This window comes from Heterocephalus glaber, unplaced genomic scaffold, assembly GCF_053883595.1.
Source record: "Heterocephalus glaber isolate CG9 unplaced genomic scaffold, H.glaber_assembly_v1.0 deba00001496, whole genome shotgun sequence".
Lineage (NCBI taxonomy): Eukaryota > Metazoa > Chordata > Mammalia > Rodentia > Bathyergidae > Heterocephalus > Heterocephalus glaber.
The window spans coordinates 168934-189425 of NW_028258319.1; the positions used below are offsets into that span (position 1 = coordinate 168934).

The 20492-nt window shown below is 35.4% G+C and overlaps 1 protein-coding gene across 6 annotated transcripts in view; it reads right to left on the minus strand.

The window, feature by feature from the left end:
* The window catches only part of Alms1 (ALMS1 centrosome and basal body associated protein), a 155625-nt gene that overhangs the window by 91647 nt on the left and 43486 nt on the right, over positions 1-20492 (minus strand). For all 6 annotated transcript variants that reach the window (XR_002396725.2, XM_087184358.1, XM_013074060.3 and 3 more), the window contains 2 exons: positions 11328-13099; positions 4672-4913 (listed from right to left, as the gene is read on the minus strand). Coding sequence is in view for 5 of the 6 variants with exons in the window: in XM_087184358.1 (XP_087040484.1) it covers positions 4672-4913; positions 11328-13099 (2014 nt within the window). In the remaining variant the exon portion in view is untranslated. The remainder of the gene's footprint in view (positions 1-4671; positions 4914-11327; positions 13100-20492) is intronic.

The following is a 20492-nucleotide window of genomic DNA, read 5'->3' on the forward strand; positions in this document are numbered from 1 at the left end:
GGAACTATTTTACCATGCCTAATGATAGAAAATGATGTAAAATAATATTAATGCTATATATGCAGGGTTAAAAAGTCTCAGATGACTTGGGATTGTTCCACTCTATTGGGCCAAATAACAAAATAGGAAACACTATGGCTTCCACATCTATTTGGTTACTGATGTAGCCATTACTGTTATAATACTGACATTAATTTTCTTCCTTCACCAGTGCATATAAATTTTGACAAAGTGAGAGGTGAACCAGTCCCAGCACTCGGAAGGAGGCTCCCCCACCGCCATTCCACACTCCTGGGGCAGAGAAGGTGAGCCAGTCCGAGCACACGGAAGGAGGCTCCCCCACCGCCATTTCACATTCCTAGGGCAGAAAAGGCGAGCCATGTGGGTGCCATAAGGACCCCCTCGCCCTGTGTGGAAATGAGAAGACACGTAAACAAGCCTCAAAATGAGACTTATAGATCACCTACAGCAACCCCAAAGGGAAACAAGATGGAACAATCTGATACTCAAATCACTTGGACTCTCTGAACTGGCAACAAAAGAGGGTACGGGAAAATTGAAATCAGAAATAATTTTTCACATAACAGCAAAGATTGTGCTCATAGTGCAAGACATGATTAATAAATTTAGAGAGGACACAGATAAAAAAATAGAGGATCTGAGGAACATGATAGAATCCCAACATAGGAAACAAATGGAATCCATAAAACAGATGCAAACAGATTTCCAAGAGATTAAAAGCTCCATCAAAAGTCTACACAGCAGAATGAACCAATGTGAGGACAGAATTTCACATAAAGAAGATGAGATTGCCATTAGTGACCAGGAAATGAAAAATTGTTTTAAAATTATAAGGGAACATGAGAAATCAATCCAGCAGCTGCTAGACGATGCAAAGAAGAATAACATAAGACTGATTGGAGTCAGTGAAGAAAGAGGAGAGAATGCAGATGACATAAAAAAACTGTTCACAGAAGTGATGGCAGAAAACTTCCCAAGCAGGGGAAAAGAACTTGACATACAGATAAGTGAAGCATATAGAACTCCAGCTAGCCTTGATCAAAAAAAAATCTACACATAGGCGTATAATAGTTAGGATTCCAGAAACTCAAAAGAACAAAATTCTATAAGCAGTGAGGGAAAAGAAACAAATCACATACAAAGGATAGCCCATCAGAATCACAGCAGACTTCTCAATGCAAACCCTCAAAGCAAGAAGAGCCTGGAGTGATGTATTTCAAGCCCTAAAGGAAAACAGCCTCCAACCCAGATTGATGGACCCTGCAAAATTATCTTTCAAAATTGATGGAGAAATAAGATACTTTCATGATAAAGAGCATCTCAGGAACTCCATAAATATGAAACCAGCACTCCAAAAAATTTTAGACAATACCCTAGGAAAAGACAATGAGGACACAACCCCAGGAAGCTCAGCAGAATGAATCCACTGGGCGTGACAAATTAAATGCAAAGGGGGAGAATCCAACAAAAAGAAAAAGTCGTGACAAGGCTTTTAAAACTTTTAACTTCATCTCCCTAATGAGTGTATAATTCAATCTTATTATTGTACTGATTAGTATTTTTCTGATTCTAGAGTTGCACACCTTTCCTTGTGCTGTACTGGCTATTTATTATCTTCTTATGTCTACTTTTTAATTGGGTTGTCTATTAATGAGCTGTAAGAATTCTTTATATATTCTGGTCATAGGTTATATTCATTGTAAATGTGGTCTGTTTAAGGACTACTTTTCATTTTAATGATGTCATTTAAAGTTCTAAATTTTGATGGAATCTCATTTATCAATTTCTTTCTTTTATACATCATGTTTTTTTGTATCCTAGGCAGTTCTTGCCTACCCTGAATTCATAAACATTTTCCCTTATGATTTCTTCTTAAAGTTTTATACTTTTAGGCTTTCATATTTAGGCTCATAGATCCCTTCAAGTTATTTTTATGTACAGAAATAAATGGTTGAGATTAATTTTTTATATACGGATACCAGGTGTTCTAGTGCCATTTGCTGAAAACACTATCTTTTCCTCGGCTCTTGAGTTGAGTTTATATTCTATAAAATGTTAATGTTAAATAATCTTTCAAAACTCAGTGGACCATATATGTGTGGTTCTATTTCTAGATTCTCTGTTTTATTCAAATGATCTATATGTCTTTCCTTACACCAACACTGCCTTGATTACTGTAGCTTTAGAAGAAGTCTTAAAATTAGGTACTAAACATCTTCCAACACTTTTTTTTCTTTTTCTTTTAATTATCTAGGTCCTTTGTACTCCTACATAACTTTTAAATTTCAATATCCAATTCTTCATTTAGAGCAAGTATAAACAGACCTGAATTTTTATATATACCTTGTGTTTTCTAATCCTGCTAAATTCAAATACAAGTTCTAGGGGCTCCTAGAGATTTCTTAGTATTTTCTCTCTAGATGATCATTTCATATATAAAGATTTTGCTTCTACCTTGCCAATCTTATCCTAATTGTGTCATTTTATTGCCAGACTATTTTGGTTTGGGACTAGGTTTCAAAGTTTAATGGACAGATAAAGAGTAAGCGTATCTGCCCTTGTTCCCCATCTTAAGGAGAAAGCATTGTATCTTCTCCATTCATACAAGGTGTTCTTCCTGGAAGTATGGAGTACATGTCTTTAATCTGTTGAGAAGGTTCTGTTCTACTTCTAGTCTCCTGATAGCTTTTACCATGAACAGCTGTGGAATTTAGTCCAATATTTTTTCTCCAACTAGTGACAGGATCATACGGCTTTTTCCTTTCCTTTGTTAAAATGATGACTTTTGGGGGTGGATCTTCCAATGCTGAACCCACACTGCCATCCCTATAATAAAATCACTTTCTACATACTGCCAGATCTGACTTCTAATAGTTTGTTTTGTTAAACAAATCTCTATCTATGTTCATACTTTTTTCTTCTATTATCTTTATCCAGTTTTAGGATTAGCACAATGTTAATTTCCTAAAATGAGGGGAGAAGTGTTCCTTTTTTATCTGCTTTAAATGTTTGATATAATTTATCAGTTAAAATGTATATGAGCCTGCTGTTGTCATATAGATAGGTTTTCAAGCTAGGAATATACTTTCTTTAATAGGTGCTATTCAAATTTTATATTTCCTCCAGAGTTAGTTTCATTAATTTGTCTCCAAGGTACTTCTTTGAAGTTGTCAAAAAAAAAAAAGTTGTCAAATTTATTTCAAAACAGATTTTTGAAATATGCTTTCTATATCCTTTTAAATTCTGTAAAATCTGTGGTAATGTCTCCTAGGTCTTGATATTTTAATTTTAAAAATGTATAATTTATATTGTGTAATAGGAAGTAAAGGTCTAAAGGAGCAGGGGAAGTGGGAGGGGTAGGGGAAAGGAAAGGGAAAAGAAAAAATATGAGAAAAGGAAAAAAATGGAAACAAAATCTTTGCAAATAGGGAAGGGTGGAGCAGGTAAAGGGATGGCAGGGGAAGGGGAAAAAAAATAAGAACCAAGATACTCATGTAGTGGTACAAGATCCCAATGATGTATGTAAATGTATTTTATACCTAAAATGTACCAATAAACTTAATGGGGGGCAAAATTTTTTGATAAAGTGATGGTTATATTTATCATTTATTTTAAAGTTTGCAAAAAATTAATAATGACAAATGAGGAAGTTACAGTAGACCCAGAGCAAGAATGGCTATCACATGAAGGTGGAGAATTTTGAGATAAATGTTTTTTTGAAGTTCTCAACCACTTATGTTGGATGCAATTGTCTTAAGGTTACTTTGGACTTTTTGCCATAGTAAATACCATTAGAAAAAGATTAGAGAAGAAAATTAACTATAGGGCCAGGGATTTAGCTCAGTGGTTCTGCTGCCTGCCTCACCAGCACAAGGTCCCGAGTTCAATCCCCAGTACCAAAAAAAAAGAAAAGAAAATTAACTATAAAATATCTTTTAAAATCTGAAAATAGAACTAAATATAATTCACAGTGGGAAAATAGTCATGTGTCTAACATACAATTTTTTGTATTTTGAAGTGTTCTTTTTTTTTTTGTAGTGCTGGGAATTAAACCCAGGGCCTCATGAGTACTAGAAAAAAGTGCTCTACCACTGAGCTACATCCCAGCCTTTTTTATTTTATTTTCAGATAGGGTCTAGCTAAGTTGTTCAGGCTAGCATTGAACTTGTGATTCCCCTGCCTCAGCCTCCCATGTAACTGGGATTACCGGTATGCACCACTGCTCCTGGCTAAAATAAAATATACATCTAGGCTGGAATATAGCTCAGTGGTAAAGTATTTACCTTGCTGAGTTTGATACCCAGTACAGCAAATAAATAAAATACACTCTATTTTAAAAGCCTCAAATTGTTTTTAAATTATTACAAACTACCTGCATTCTTATTAACAAAGATGGTGAGACAAAAATAAGTCAACCCTAGGCAACATGAATTCCACATATATTGTTAATATTACTGTAAGTTAAGATAAAAATATAATAAGTCATATTATCTTCATGGCTACCTAAATTAAAAAATAGATATAATAATCATATGGATCCCATTGTTTAAATTAAAATTAGGTTAAATGACTAGAAAGACACAATCACAAATTTCTAAGATACTTACATACAAAAGTATAATGACCTTAAATGCAAATACACTGTCTTACCATCTGTGCCATGATTAGAAGTAATCTGTTGCACAGAAGATGATGAAGCAAACCTGACAGGAACTTTCTGTAGCTTTCTGATAGTGGGCTCTAGAATTTCATGTCCATAATCTTCAGCATTAACAAAAATCTCAGATGAAAATGTGGTCTTTTCTGGACTTTCTGTTGTTATCTGAGTGACTGCATCAGACGATAACTTTCCAGAGAAGGCAGAAAATTGGGTCTTACTCCGTTCTGGTGAACTGAACCAAAAAGACAAGAAACAACAGAACATATCTTTGGCCGGTAATATTTAGGTAGCTGTAAGAAATATTTTGTGAACACAACAATCTCAAATGGTAAGGTATTTCCATGGTACCCTTCATTTTGTTAGATGCATATTAAAATGTGATCATGCATGTGCTTTATTTACTTTAAAACTTACTTTTAATTTTAATTTACAATGCCATTATATAATTTAACCGAGAAGATAGTACTTTTCGGTTAATGTGAATATACACTCATTTATTAGCTGGCCGCTATAAATTAGGGGAGACTATGCTACATCTAAAATGTACAAACATAAAGAAGAAACACTGCCTCAAGGGGTTATATTTAAATGGGGGAACTAGAAGTTTTCAAGAATGCAGTTATATATCCATATACAGAATTCATATTAAAATAGAAATTAGGGAGAAGAGACATACTTTGCTGAAGAGAAGTTAAGAAGAATTCTAAATAATGTGTGTAGACATTTCCCACAAAAGGAGGTAAAGCTTAAGTCTCCACTCCTTGCCATGAGAATAGGCTGGACTTAGTGATTGGACTTCAAAGACTACAGTATAAGAGGGAGCAATGGAACAATTAGGCAAACTCTGGCCTTATTCACATGATCAAGGTTGTCATTACCAGTGATAACAGAATATCATATTCTCTGTGTGATGTGAAAGAGGGGCACTTCTTACCTACATGGCATTCTTTCCCTAAACCTGAAATTCCAGTCTCATCATGAGGAAATATCAGCCAAACACAAACCGAGGAACCATCTGCAAAATATCTGACCAGTACTCCTCGAAACTGCTAAGTTCATTAAAAACAGGGAAGGAACAAAAAAGTGTCATATACCACAGGAAGAAGAGATATAACTGGCTCAGGCCAGTTGGGTTGCTCTATGGCTTATAAACAGAATGTACTGTTCACAGTTCTGGAGACAGGATAGGTATTTTCATTGCGAAAAGGAGAAATGAAAGAAAAAGAGAGGTCACTGGGTTGGAGGGCTTGCCTTTTGGACTCACTCGGGCACTGGCTTTGCCCCCAAAGCTTTGGGCAGTCCTGTCCCTAATACAGTTCTCTGTAGTAGACCTACTTCCTTGATGACTCTCAGTCTAGGTTATACATGCTCAGCTCTTCTAGGCTAGAATTATACCCAGATGGCTCTACTAGTCTGGTGCTTTGGGGATAGCCCTACCCCTAGACTCTACTAGGCACTGTCTTATGGGTTCTTCAGGGGCTTTCTCTCAGTGATTTCCTATCTGGGATCCATGGCTCTCTAAGGTATCTATATCCCCACAACTTTGCTGGGGTATGCACATGAAGTACTGCACTGAGGCTCTGAGAGTGCAGGCAGCAGAACTGTCAGGCAGTACTGGGCAGTGAGCATCAAGGCCCCATTGTTGCCTAAAGCATCTCCTTTGAAATTATGTTATCCCCAATAATTTTATCTGGGCTACAGATGGAAATGGTAGTCCCAGAGATATATGAAATGCCCTTTGGGTAATTCTTCAGTTAACTTGATGAATTCCATCTGGCTGGCCATAGTAATCTTTATCAAATGGTCACTTGGCCACACTGTTGTTGTTCTCTCCCAAACATATGTTCTCATTTTTTAAAATAGGAAAGACTAAGAATTTTCCATGTTTTAAATTTCTGCTACTTTTAAAAATAGAATTCCATCTTTAAATTTTTCTCTTCTTGCATTTTACAAACAGGATCTAAGAGAAATCTAGCTGCACCTTCAACACCTTGCTTAGAAAATTCTTCAGCCAAATTCAGAATTTGCAAGTTCTACATTTCACAAAACATTAGGACATGAATGTAATTCAGCCAAGTTCTTTAACACTTTATAAGAAAGAATGGCTTTGTACCAGTTTCCAACAACACATCCCTAATTTATCTGAAGCCTCATCATAATGATCTTTGTTCCCTATGCAAATTTCTTACATTCTACTCAAAACTACTGGATGTAAACCTTTTAAGATTAAGGACTTCTCTAGTTTTCCCACTTTTCTGAGCACACACCAAAATGAACGGTAACATCTTGTTCATGGCAATCTTTTCCTAGCATGCACCTAAAAACTCTTCCAGCCTCTACCCATTACTCAAATCCAAAGCTACCTCCATATTTTTAGGTATTTATTATAGTAGCAACCCTACTTCTTGATACCAATGTTTGTCCTAGTCCATTCAGGCTGCTACATCAAAATAGCATAGACTGGGTGGCTTAAAAACAACAAATTTATGGCTCACAGTTCTAGAGTCCAGTAAGTCCAAAATCAAGGCACTGGCAGATTTGTTATCTAGTGAAGGCTTGCTTTCTGGTTCACAGATGATACCTACTTGCCATGTTATAACATGGTAGAAAAGACTACCTACCTAATTCCCTGAGGTCTCTTTTATAAGGGCGCTAATCCCATTCATGAGGGAATCTTCCTCACGACCTAATCAGCCCCACAAAGATCCCACCTCCAAATCATCACATTAGAGGATGCAGTTCAATATACTAATATGGGGAAGACACAAACATTCAAACCATAACAACAACTAAACTAAGGATCAGGTGGTGGAAGAGAAAAAAGACATTAATGGAAAATTGGTGAAATGTAAATAAAGACCAGGAGCTCATTAATAGCAATGAACAAATGCTTGTGTCTTAATTTTGATACATATGCTATGGTAATTTAAGATTTTAACAAGAGGAAAAGCTGGGAGAAGGACACAGTTCTATTTTATATCTTTAAAGTAAATCTAAAATTATTCAAACACTGAAATTTTTATTTTAGTTTTTGATTTTGCAGGGGGAGGGTTTGGTACCGGGGATCGAACTTAGGACCTTGCACTTGCAAGGCAGGCAGTGGCACCACTGAGCTAAATCTACGGCCCTAAAATTTCTGCTTTAAAAAAGCAAATACTGTATGTTATTAGAGTAATATCAAGGATATATCAAAAGACAGAAAAACTTTTGAATCTCTAATCCTTTGTCTACATTTCACCAAATAAAGTACAAGTAAAAGAAAACAGATGCAAAATTGTGTATACAGAAAATCAAAAATAGAATATAAATTAGAATATAAGTAGGGGTTTAGAAAAATTTCCAGATAGGTAAAATTTTTAAAAATTCATTAAATTTTCCATATCAGAAGTTATATAATTAAAAATTAAAATATCAGAGGTAAAATCTTAAAAGTAATCAAAGATACAAAATTCCAAATAGAGAACAAATAAAGGTCATCTAAAATGGACTTCTGCTTTAGGGACAGTGTAATAATAGGATGTAACAGGTCACCACTATTACACGATGGCCACAGGCCAGCATTCCTATGCAAAAAGCAAAAAAAATTGATTAACAAATAAAAATCCTATTGTAATTATAGAGTTATGGGAGCAATAGGGAAATATTATCAGCTAATATGCTAGAGAGAGGTGTAGGCAATGAAATCTTCATCAAAATATCAATAACCTTCACACTTTTACCTACTGATAAAGGCATTATGATTTGGTATTCTATTTGCACATTTTATTTCATATAAAATATTTCAATTATGATGCCTTCTTCCAGATGATGGAGTAGATATACTTTGCCCTATTCCTCCTGCTAAGTAAAATTAAACCTCCCAGACACTGTATGTGAAACACATTCTTCTTATGAAGAATCTGAAAGATGTAGAGAAGGTAGATAGGCTAGGGTAGGGACCTTGGAATTTGAGAAATGATATGGTGATGGAATTCCTGGGGTTTTTGTCTCACATATCCAGAAGTAGAAAAAAAATCCTAAAATACATATAGAAACACAGAAGACCCAGGGTAGCCAAAGCAATCTGAAGCCAAATGACAAGTCTGAAGGAATCACAATGCCTGATTTCAAATTATACTACAAAGCCATAGTAACAAAAACAACATGGTACTGGCACAAAGACAAACATATAGAGCAATAGAATAGAAGACACATTTTTAAAAATGCAACTATAACCATCTAATTTTTTTTTTTGGTACCAGGGATCGAACTTGGGTCTTTGCGCTTATGTAGCAGGCAGCAAAACCATTGAGCTAAATCCCCAGCCCAACCATCTTATTTTTTACAAATAAGTCAAAAGCATATGTTGGAGAAAAGACGACCTTTTTAACAAATGGTGCTCAGAACATTGAAACTACATCCTATTTCTATTTCTTGCCCTGTACAATAACCAACTCAAAATGAATCAAAGACCTAGGTGTAAGATGTGAAACTGAAATTGCTAAAAGAAAACACAAGGGAAACACTTGAAGTCAGAGGCACAGGCAAAAGACATCCTGATAGGAATATAATAGCACAGGGAATAATACCAAGAACCAACAAAAGAGATAACATTAAAATAAAAAATGCACAGAAAAACAACTAAAAGAGTGAATATACAGGCTTTAGAATGGGAGAAATTCCCAACTACAATTCTAACAAAGTAATATCTAGAATGTATAAAGAACTCAAAAAACTTAACACCCAACAAATAGCCCAAATGACAAATGAGCAAATGAATTAGACACTTCTCAAAAGAAATAGAAATAGCTGGTAAATCTATAAATAAATATTCAACATATTTAGCCATGAAGGAAATGCAAAAACTACACTGAGATTCCACCTAACCTCATTCAGAATGACTATCATCAAGAATCCAAAAAAGAATAAATGTTGGTGAAAGGAAAAGGAACCCTTCTACATTACTGTTCAGAATACAAATTAGTAGTCACTATGGATATCCATAGGGAGGTTCCTCAAAAAAATAAAAATAGAACTACCACATTAACTCGGCTATAGCTCTCCTTGATATAAGTCTGAAGGAATTAAAAATCAGTACTCTATAAAAATATCCATTTACAACACAATTCACAACTGCCAAGATAATGGAAATAGCCTAGGTACCCATCAACAGATGAAGATAAAGAAATATGGTATTGGGCCGGGGGTTTAGCTCAGTGGTTTCGCCGCCTGCTGCGCAAGCGCAAGGACCCAAGTTCAATCCCAGGTACCAAAAAAAAAAAGAGATGTGGTATTTATATATAATTATTATTCAGCTATAAACAATGAAATTATGGAAAATGGAGATTACTATGTTAAGCAAAATAACTAAGACTCAGAAGGACAAGTATTGCATGTTTTCTGATATATGGAATTTAATATGAGGAAGTGGGTTGGGGGGGTATGACCGTAGAGACTATATATCTGGTCTCTGACCCCTTCTTCTCTTGCTTTCCAACCCACTCTCTTTCTTTGGCTGCCATGAGTTGAGCAGCTTTCCTCCACTATGTCCTTCTGCCAGTAAATCTCTGCCTTGCAGTGAGTGGACTATGGACTGAAACCTCTGAAATCATGAGCCAAAATAAACCTCTCCTCCCTTAAGTTATGGGTGTCAGGTATTTTGTCCTAGCAAAGAAACCTGATCAATACAACATAAACCATTAAATAAGAAAGCATGACTCTAGACAGATACAAATTAATAAAGTGAAAGTTTGCTGAGGAATATTTACATAATTTTTTAAGACTAATTGTGGTTTGGATCTAAAATGTTTCCTAAAAGTCACATATATTCAGACACAGGGTTTTGCTGGGGATAAGTCATTAGGGTGTAACCTGGAGGAATGAATTCTTTTCTCTCAACTCTTCCCTTTTCTTTCTGTTTCTTGGGTTCCATAGAGTGAGCAGCTTTCTTCTGTCATGCCAATCTGCCCTTCTATTTCTGCCTTAGAACCAGTCAATCCTGGACAGAGCCCTCTGAAACTGTGAGCCAAAATAAGCATTTCCTCTTTTTATTTGCAAGGTGTCTGATGTTTTGTCCTAGCAACACAAAAGTGACTAATATATTAATTATCTTTCATTTATCCTTGAATTGGGTTTCCTTTCCTACAGTACAACATGAAAAGTATGATCATGTCACAGTGAGTTGACGTGTATTACTCGTGATGCTAACCTTAATCACCTAGCTAAAATAGTTATCTGCCAGGATTCTGCACTAGTAAAGTTACCATTTTTCTTTGTGAATACTAGTATTTGAGGGAAATGAAAGATAATCAAAGAGGGGGTTGAGGGGAGAGGCACACATGCAATCTCCCAAAAGAGATCTTTAGTGTATCTCAAACACAAAAATAATTAGTAAATTATAGCATTGGATGATCAAAGATTCCTTTCAAAATAATTCAATTTTTTATAACATTTGAGGTCAAATCTTTCCAAAAGCCCTTTGAAAGTATAAACATATTATCTCCACATATTCTTATTTATATACTTCTTGAAAGACTTCTAGCAGATTAGTCAGATACAACCTCCCTTAAAAAAAATCATATTGCCTTTTCCCAAGAACTTACATTTGCTTAAGTATTTTAAACCCTTTATCACAAATTCCATCAGCTTCATTGTTATCATGACTCACCAATCTGCACATACCGGAGTCCCTTCTGGTTTGGAATATCCTTCCAAATGTGAAATGTTCACTTGTATTTGCCTTGAGGTTGTTATCTGGCTATTCTGAGAAGGTACAGTTTTCAAATCCTGAGCAATAGAATTACTATCTGGAAGAGGAGACTGTGCAACTTGTAAGTCCAGAGGAGATTTAGGTGCTAGAAAACCTAAAGATCCTTGATTCTGTGCTACAGATTTACGGGTCAATAATTTGGAGGTTGGTTCCAATGAACTTGAAGATATAGCTTGCAGATCAGAGTTAAACTCACTATTCAACCTTGTTTTAGAAGCAGAGTCCAATGAATAAAATCTTTTATGTAAGGTTCCACTATCCAACTTGGAAGGAGTCTTGGGACAAAGAGTTATACGAACACAGGAAAGTGCTTTTTTATTTGAAGGTGGAGCAGATGCAGATGTTGCTAATGTACAGTGATCAGGAGGTAACTGGTAGATCACATTATTGCACTTAGCTTCAACATTTATATTAGAAATGTGTGACTGAGGCATATGTTTGTTCTTTTCTACTAAACAATCCTGACCTTGAGAAAGAGAAAAATGATCTTTCCTCATGTGGTCATCTACACTTGGGGCTTTGCTTTGACGCTGTTCAAGAAAAATGGAAGGAGGATCTGAAGCTATATATTCCTGACAATGGGGAAAGGAAGAATGGTTTTCTCTCATCGGATGGTCGATATGTGGGGGTTTGCTTTGTTTGAAGAGTTCTCGTTGTTCAAGAAAAATGCAAGAAGGAATGTTTGGACAAAATGGAGAATGATGTTTTCTCACATGGTGATCTGCATGCGGGACTTTACTTTGCTCAAAAAGCTCTCGTTGTTCAAGAAAAATGACTGAAGGAAGATCTGGAGTTACAGTTATATTCTTCTCTTTTACTCCTAATGTGGAATTTGGTCTGCTCATGCTAATGAGGGTATGGTTATCAGAAAATTGAACTTCCTTGAAATTGCTACAATTTGCACTGCTACTGGGCTCAGAAGGGCTGACTTTAAAATCTGATCTTTCTAAGAGTTTTTCTTCTTGATGAGAATGCTCAAATTCAACAGGTAATTTTTCACTTTGCCTATTACCTTCTGGTACAATAGTCACATCTTTATCTGGTGAATGATTAAGTGTTTTAAGTGAAGGGGAAGTGGTTTTCTGTTTAAGATTTCTAGGAGGAGTTTGCTCTTCAGTGACATTAGAATTAAATACCCCCACAGATGCTCCAGTACCTTGACTTTCAGTAACACCAACCTTAAAAACAGAGGAATCTGAAATGCGTTTAGAATGTCGGTGAGATGAAAATGTGATGGAGGTAGTAAACTCTCTCATGGGTTCGGGGGTAGGTATTTGTGTCGAAGAATGAAAATCCACACAAGCAGGTTCTACTAATTCTGACAGCCGGGGGTCCATTTTTTCACGGGATGGCATTCGAAAACCTTTGCTGACGCTGTTATGAAACTGGGAATGACTTTGTAACTGCAAGGAATTCCAAACTTTGAAATTGGTGTTGTTCTGGTCTAGTGATTTAGAAAAATTGATGTGCCTGGCTCTCCATGGTGATGGGCACTGTCGTCCTCTGATCATTTCTGAGGGTTCAGCAGATCTAAAAACACAAGAGTGGCTGTCCAATTGTGGCTCTTCAGCAGTCAGAGTCCTGAAACATCTTTTTTCATGGCTTTCAATAATAATGTGACCACATACAGGTTCAGGTGTGCCTCCTATTCCCCGTGGACTCTGTAAACCCTAAAAGACATAAATTTTTCTTACTTTAAGTAGTCAAAATAGCTTTTATTATGTTGATGAGTTTTCTATCCAGATTAATATTTGGCCATGAAAATCATGTCACTCTTTTTTATAAATGAAACAAGTCAAAGAATTCAGCAAGAAAATGACAATTAAGTACAAAACAAAAAGGCTCATAACTAAGGCCACTCAGAAGAGTTCTCCTAAAAATTTTCTACTGTATTACAACAAAGACTACAATTGCTCCCCAATAAGTATTCTCATCTTCTTCTTTTTAGTAACAGAAGTACCTTGCCCAAACTTTGGATGACCATAAAGCCACCAAACTGGAGACATTTCTCATTTCTTTCCTAGATAACTGTGATCATATGACCATGTTTAGTCTTGTTTCTCGTCCTTAAAATCCATTTCCTGACCTCTATGTTCCACAACTACCATCACCATTTCGTAATAATTACTCTTGCTATCTGAAAATGGTGCAAGTCATGCATCTGACAGCTCAAGTGCCCAGCCAGTTTGGGTCTTGGATAAGCTCAAGGAACAGAGTTAACTTTCATACCCTACTCTATTACAAAAGAAAAATTCATTCCACTTTATTGGAGCCATTCAAACTCATTTGAGGTTACTTTTGACACTCTAGTACAAAGGTTTGACTTTACTCCTGTGAATAGGAAAAAGAATTAGTTGGTATCTTTTCCTGGGATATAAAATCAATGTCTAAAGCTACCATAAATATAAAAAATTTATTCAAAGCTTCTGTGTTTTACCTATAAAGGCATTATAATTTGGTATTTTATTTGATGGCATAGCACATTTCATTTCAGAAAGGTATTTCTTTTCTTTTTTTTTTGTACCAGGGATCGAACTGGGGACCTTGCGCTCGGCGAGGCAGGCAACAGAACCACTGAGCTAAATCCCCAGCCCCTCACATTTTATTTCATATAAGATATTTAAATTATGATGCCTTCTTCCAGATGATGGAGTAGATATACTTTTCTCTAATCCTCTAAATAAAATTAAACCTCCCAGACATTGTATGTGAATCACATTCTTCTTATGAAGACTCTGAAAGATGTAGAGAAGAAAGTAAACTAGCTAGGGACCTTGGAATTTAAGAAATGACATAGTGGTGAAATTCTGGGTTTTCTTTTTGTCTCATTTATCCAGTTTTGGAGCTAAAGAGGCCAGTAACCCAGGAACAACAGGTACAGACCAAAGCCTAACAAAAACCAGTAAAAGTACAGATGACCCAAACATAAAACTTTTAGATCATAATTGTTCTACTCCAACAAACTACCCCAGGAAAAACTATAGCCTGACCTACATTCACACTAACAAAGGCTAAGTGAGAAACACAGATTTTTACTCTTACAAAACTGTAATAAACTATCCCAACACCCCAGTCAGTGTGCTGTGAGAGAAGACCAAGCAGGAGGCCAGGACTTAAAAGGCACTCTTGCGGCAATGTAAATGTTCAGTATATTGACTGTATCAGTGTCAATATTGTGGCCATGATATATCACTACATTTTTCCAAAATGTTACCACTGGAGGAAACTGGGTGAAAGTTATATATGATCTCTCTATATTCTTTCTTTGTTGGTTTCTGTTTTCTTTTGTAGTACTAGAAATTGAACCCAGGGTCTTTGCTCTAAACTACATTCCCAGTTTTGGGCTTTGGTTTTTTGGGGGGTTGTTTGGTTGGTTGGTTGGTTGGTTTGTTGTGGTACCGGGGATTGAGCTATATTGCTAGCCTATTTTTCATTTTTTAATTTTGAGACAGGGTCTCTCTAAGTAGCTACGAGGGGCTCAAATTTGTAGTCCTCCTGTTTCAACTTCAAGGTGTAGATTATGCACCACCATGTTCACCTTAAGGTAGTTCTTGCAAGGCTCTGAATTAGTTATCTCAAGAGCAACTGTTATATTTTTAAAAGTCCCTCTTTGTGCTCTGGCTTCCTGCTTTGTGATCATTAATACATTTGCTACTGCCACTGTGATGCCATTCACCATGAGGTGATATAGCCAGGGGACCCTCACCAGAGTAGCACCATGCTGTTTGAACTTTGCACTCCAGAGCTAAATAGGCCTCTTTTCTTTATAAAGTACCTAGCTTCTAGTATTTTATTATAGTAATGTAAATTAGAATAATACACTTTCTCTCATGTGTAATCCTGAAAAGTGAATCCATAGGACAGTCCAGATATATACACTAACACTTACAGTAGAATCTTTTATAAAGAGGTCAAGAAATGAGGAAAGAATCATCTTTTCAACATACAGACTGAAATAACTAAATATCCACATACAAAGAATGAATTTGCATTCCATACATAAAAATTACTTCACCAGAGACAGACCACAAAAATGAAAATAGATAAACTGGGCTAGATAAAATTTTAAAACTTCTGTGCATCAAACATCATCAACACAGTGAAAAGACAACCTATTAAATGGAAGAGAATATTTACAAATCACATTTCTAATAGGGGTTTAGTATCCAAAATACATTTTAAAAAACCTACAACTTAACCTCTCCCCTCCAAAAAAACCAACAAACAACCCAATTCAAAAACAAAACAACCCCCCAAAGCAACCAACCCAATTCAAAAATGGACAAAAAACTTAAACAGGCATTTCTCTAAAGAAAATGTACAATAGGACAACAATTGAAAAAAGCTCAGGATCACTAATCACAAGGGCAATGAATATCAGTAACACAATGAGGTGTTAACTCAGATTTATTAGGATAACCATAAAAACAAAACAAACAAAACATAGCAAGTGCTTTCAAGGATGTAGAGAAATTAGAACCCTTGTCCTACTGTAACCATTGTTGGTGGAAATGGAAAACAGCTTCTATGGAAAACAGTACGGACCTTCCTTAAAAACTTCAAGAGAGAATGACTATTTAAGTTAGCAATTCTACTGCTGCATGTATACCAAAAAGAAAGCAGGATCTCAAAGAGATGTCTATACAATCATGTTCATAGCAGCAATATTCATGACAGTCAAAAAGCAGAAACAACTGAAGTATCCATTAACAGAAGAATGCATAAACAAAACATGTAGCAGACATATACAATGGAATACTATAAAGTCTTAAAAAGGAAGAGAATTCTGACACAGTATATAACATGAATAAATTTTGAGGATAACAATACTAAATAAAACAGCGACAAAGACAAGTACTTGTCAAGCTTCTCTTTCTATTGTCTGTGCTAATTATTATCCCTAGACCTAGGTTGTCATACCATATACTTTGGCCTTCAAATGCTTTTGACAAATGCTGCTGGGGAAATCACCCTTGCCACGGGAAAACTTCAAGTTAGTTAAAACAAAAGGAATCCCCTGCACCAATTCTTCTGGGAGACTTCAGACAAGCGGAAACACTAACCTACAATTTTTTTAGAATGAAATCTGCATTGAGTCTTCTGGCACTGACAACCAGTAACAGAAAAGTGAGTGGGCTTCTGTCTTCAAAAGCACTGTTAATTTGGCATGGAGGATGGCAGGCAAGCAATATAAAATGCCACAGCACTCTCTGAATGCAATGCAACAGTGCCTTACTTTACAAATTTTTCCTATTTTTTTAGAAAGTTTTTCACGAGATTCCAGTTCTGCAAAAGTTGATTCTGATAGTATTTAGCAATTTACTGGTTGTTTTAATGGAAGAAAATACATATTTTTATCATATTAAGTCACTGTTATTCTTTTTTCTTTATTTTTCTTTCTTGCTTTTCCTTGTTTTGTTTTTGTACTAGGGATCAAACCTAGAGGAACTCTACCACTGACCAACATCCTCAACTCTTTTGTATTTTTTATTTTGAGACAGGGTCTCACTAAGTTGCCAAGCTGGGGTCCAACTTCCAATCCTCCTGCCTCAGCTGGGATTAGAGGCATGGGCCACAGAACCCAATTTGTTCTATTCTTAAAGAAAAAATACATAGATATATCATTGTGGTAAAATAACTCCACATGAGAACTACCCTCAACAACTTTTGAAGTGCATAATATAGCATTATTAACTATAGGCACAATATTGTACCATAGACCTCTCAAACTTACACATCTTGCATGACTGGAACTTTGTATCTGTTGAACAGCAACTCCCAATTTGCCCTTCCCCATGCTCTTGGTAGACACTATTCTACTATGTTTCAGTAAGTTTGACAACTTTAGGTACCTCAGAGAATGCATCATTCCATATTTGTCTGTCTTTGACTGACTTATATCACTCAGCATAATGTTCTCCATATCCTCTTCAATATGTTACATTTTTAAAACTTAACCATCCTAATGTGTGATTATGCCACTGTGGTTCTCATTTGCATCTTTCTAATGTTTAGTGATACTGAGTCCCTTTTTCATATACCTGTTGGCCATTTGTATGTCTTCTTTGGAGAAATGTTCATTCAAGTCACGGCACATTTTTTTAACCAGGCTGGTTTTTTATATTGAGATTTTAAAGTTCTTCATTTTGGATATTGACCTCTTTTCAGAGATATGGCTTTCTGCCATAAATACTTTCTGCCATAAATTGCCACTTCATTCTGTTGTTTCCTTTGCTGTACAGAAGCTTTTGGTCTGATGTAGTCCTATTCATCAATTTTTGGTTTTGTTGCTTATGCTAAAAGTTGTTTTATGTAAACCTCACCATACTAACAAAGAAAATACCTATAGAAGAGGCAAAAGAGAAAAAGGAATCAAAGCCTATCACTAAAAAAAATGAACTATCACAAAGGAAGACTCAAAGACAAAAGAACTACAAGGCAGAAAACACAAAATGGCAGTATGTTCTTCCCTATCAATAATCACTTTAAATGTAAATGGGTTAAACTCTCTCATCAAAAGCTATAAAGTGACTATATAGTTTTTTTAATCCAATTACATGCTATTTACAAGAGATTCACTTTAGCTTTATGAATAAACACATGCTGAAAGTGACGGGATGGAAAAATATTCTAAGCAAACAGTAACCAAAAAAGCACATTAGTGTTTATACTATCAGCCATATATACTTTGAGTCAAAAACTGTCAGATGAGACAAAGAATGTCATATAATGATAAAAGGGAAGATGTAACAATTACACATATACGTGCACTTAACACCAGAGCACCTAAATATATAACCCAAACACTGACAGAAATGAAAGGAGAAAAAGGCACCAATACAATAGTAGAGGGCTTCAAAACCCCACTTTCAATAATGAATAGAACACACATATACAGAACATTCTACTCAACAGCTGCATAATACACATTCCTCTCCAGAGAACATAACATTCTTCAGGAATGATTATCTGTTAGGTCACAAAACAAGTCTGAACAAATTTAGCAACACTGAAATCACATCAAGTTTTTTTTCCCCCAAGCAACAATGGATTGATACTAGAAGATACTAACAAAAGGAAACCTGAAAAAAGTTACAAATATGTGGAAATAAAACTACATACTTGAACAACCAGTGGATGGATGGAAGTGTCAGAAAATACCTGAGACAAAGGAAAACAAAAATATAGCACACCAAAACTTATGGACTATTGCAAAGGCAATGCTGAGAGGGAAGTGTGAGTGAAAAATGCCTACATTAAAAAAGAAAGAATTCAAATAAGCATCCCAACTTCACACCTCAAGGAACCAGAAAAAGAACAAAATAAGCCCTAAACTACAAGGAAATAATAAACATTTCAGCAAAAATAAATAAAATAGGTAATAGAAAAATAATAGCATAAAATCAATAAAACTAAGAGTTGTTTTTTGAAAAGATAAAACTAAAGATGATAAACATTTAACTAAACTAAGAAAAACATCAAGTATGGACAAAAATAAGCAGACGTGAAAGTGGAAACATTACAACTAAGGTTAAAAATTATTCCACAATTTTCTTTTTCAGGAGTGTCTTTGTGAGATTTTGTCATTAACCTCAAGTAAATTGAGAAATTTTTATTGATGTACTAGAACTGCTTAGGTGGCATGGGAAATATACACTGACAACTTGAGTCACCCATATAAACATGGTTTTTTATTTCAGGTATTTTTTTTTCCTTCGAACTTTTTGTTATGAATATACCAAAAACTCAACAGAAATATTCAGCTATAAAGGTACTTTTTAAGAACTCAAGTCTTGGATTAACAAGGTTTTGAAAGGTGAAAAGTCTTGGAGATAGATGGTGGTGATGGATGCGTAAGTTTATATGAAATTCAAAAACAAACTAATCAATGGTGGCAAAAGTAATAATAGTTACTTCTGGTGGGGCCAGTATTGTCTGTCCTTTATGTGGTATTGAATGAAAAGAGGCATAAAAGCTCTTCAAATGTAAGCAAGTGTTTTAATCTATTTTCTGTTTCTACTACAAAATACCTGAGCCTGGATAATTTTTGAAGAAAATAGAACTATTCAATATTACTCCTTTGTGTTTGGGATTTTTACTAAACATAATTTGTGTGAGATCTTTTAGAGCTACAGAGATTAATTTTTTTGGCTATATAGAATTCTACTTTATACAAATTTTATCTGATTCCTCTATTTTATCCTTGATAGACATTTATGTTGTTTTCAAATTTTGGACACTATAATTATTTCTGTTCATGTCTTTTGCTGAACATATACACTGATACCTTGAGGAAACACTTAAAAATGTAGGACTGACATCCAAGGCCAGGCATGTTTACAAAATAATTGTCACTTCATTTTTAAGAATATGGTACCAATTTACTTTCCCATAAGCAATGTATAGTTCCATTTGCTTCACAGCTTTGCCAACAGTATTGTTCTTTTATTTTGGCTACTTTTACATGAAGTAGTATTTAGGATTATGAGAGCTAGGTTTCTCACTACTGGGGAAGTGAATTACAAACACAGAAAGAGGAAAAGGATAGAATAACCCTAGACTACTGGAATGGAATTGGATACACCAGTATAAATTCACAGTTCTCACAAATTTTAATCCAAGAGTGTGTGTGTGTGTGTGTGTGTGTGTGTGTGTAATTATGTCTATACATACTGCTGAAAGAACATAAAGGAAACAGTGTCATGATTCAATAGGCACATCAAACATACAGATTTTGGGGTTGGGGATTTAGCTCAGTGGTTCCACCACCTGCCTCGCAAGTGCAAGGTCCCAAGTTCGATCCCTGGTACCAAAAAAACAAAAACAAGCAAGCATACAGACTTGGGTATTTAAATACCACTTCTGTTGAAAGGAACTGGGGTCTCTTAGAGAAATGGCCAACTTCAAGTCGGAGGAAAAGAATATACAAGATATGCCTGGAATATCTTCCTATACCAGAGAGTAAGTAAAGGCTCTAAGAATGATGGAAACATGAGAAAAATACATAGGAACCAGTTTGACAATGTGGGATAATTTGATTATCCAAATAAATAATGATAGTAA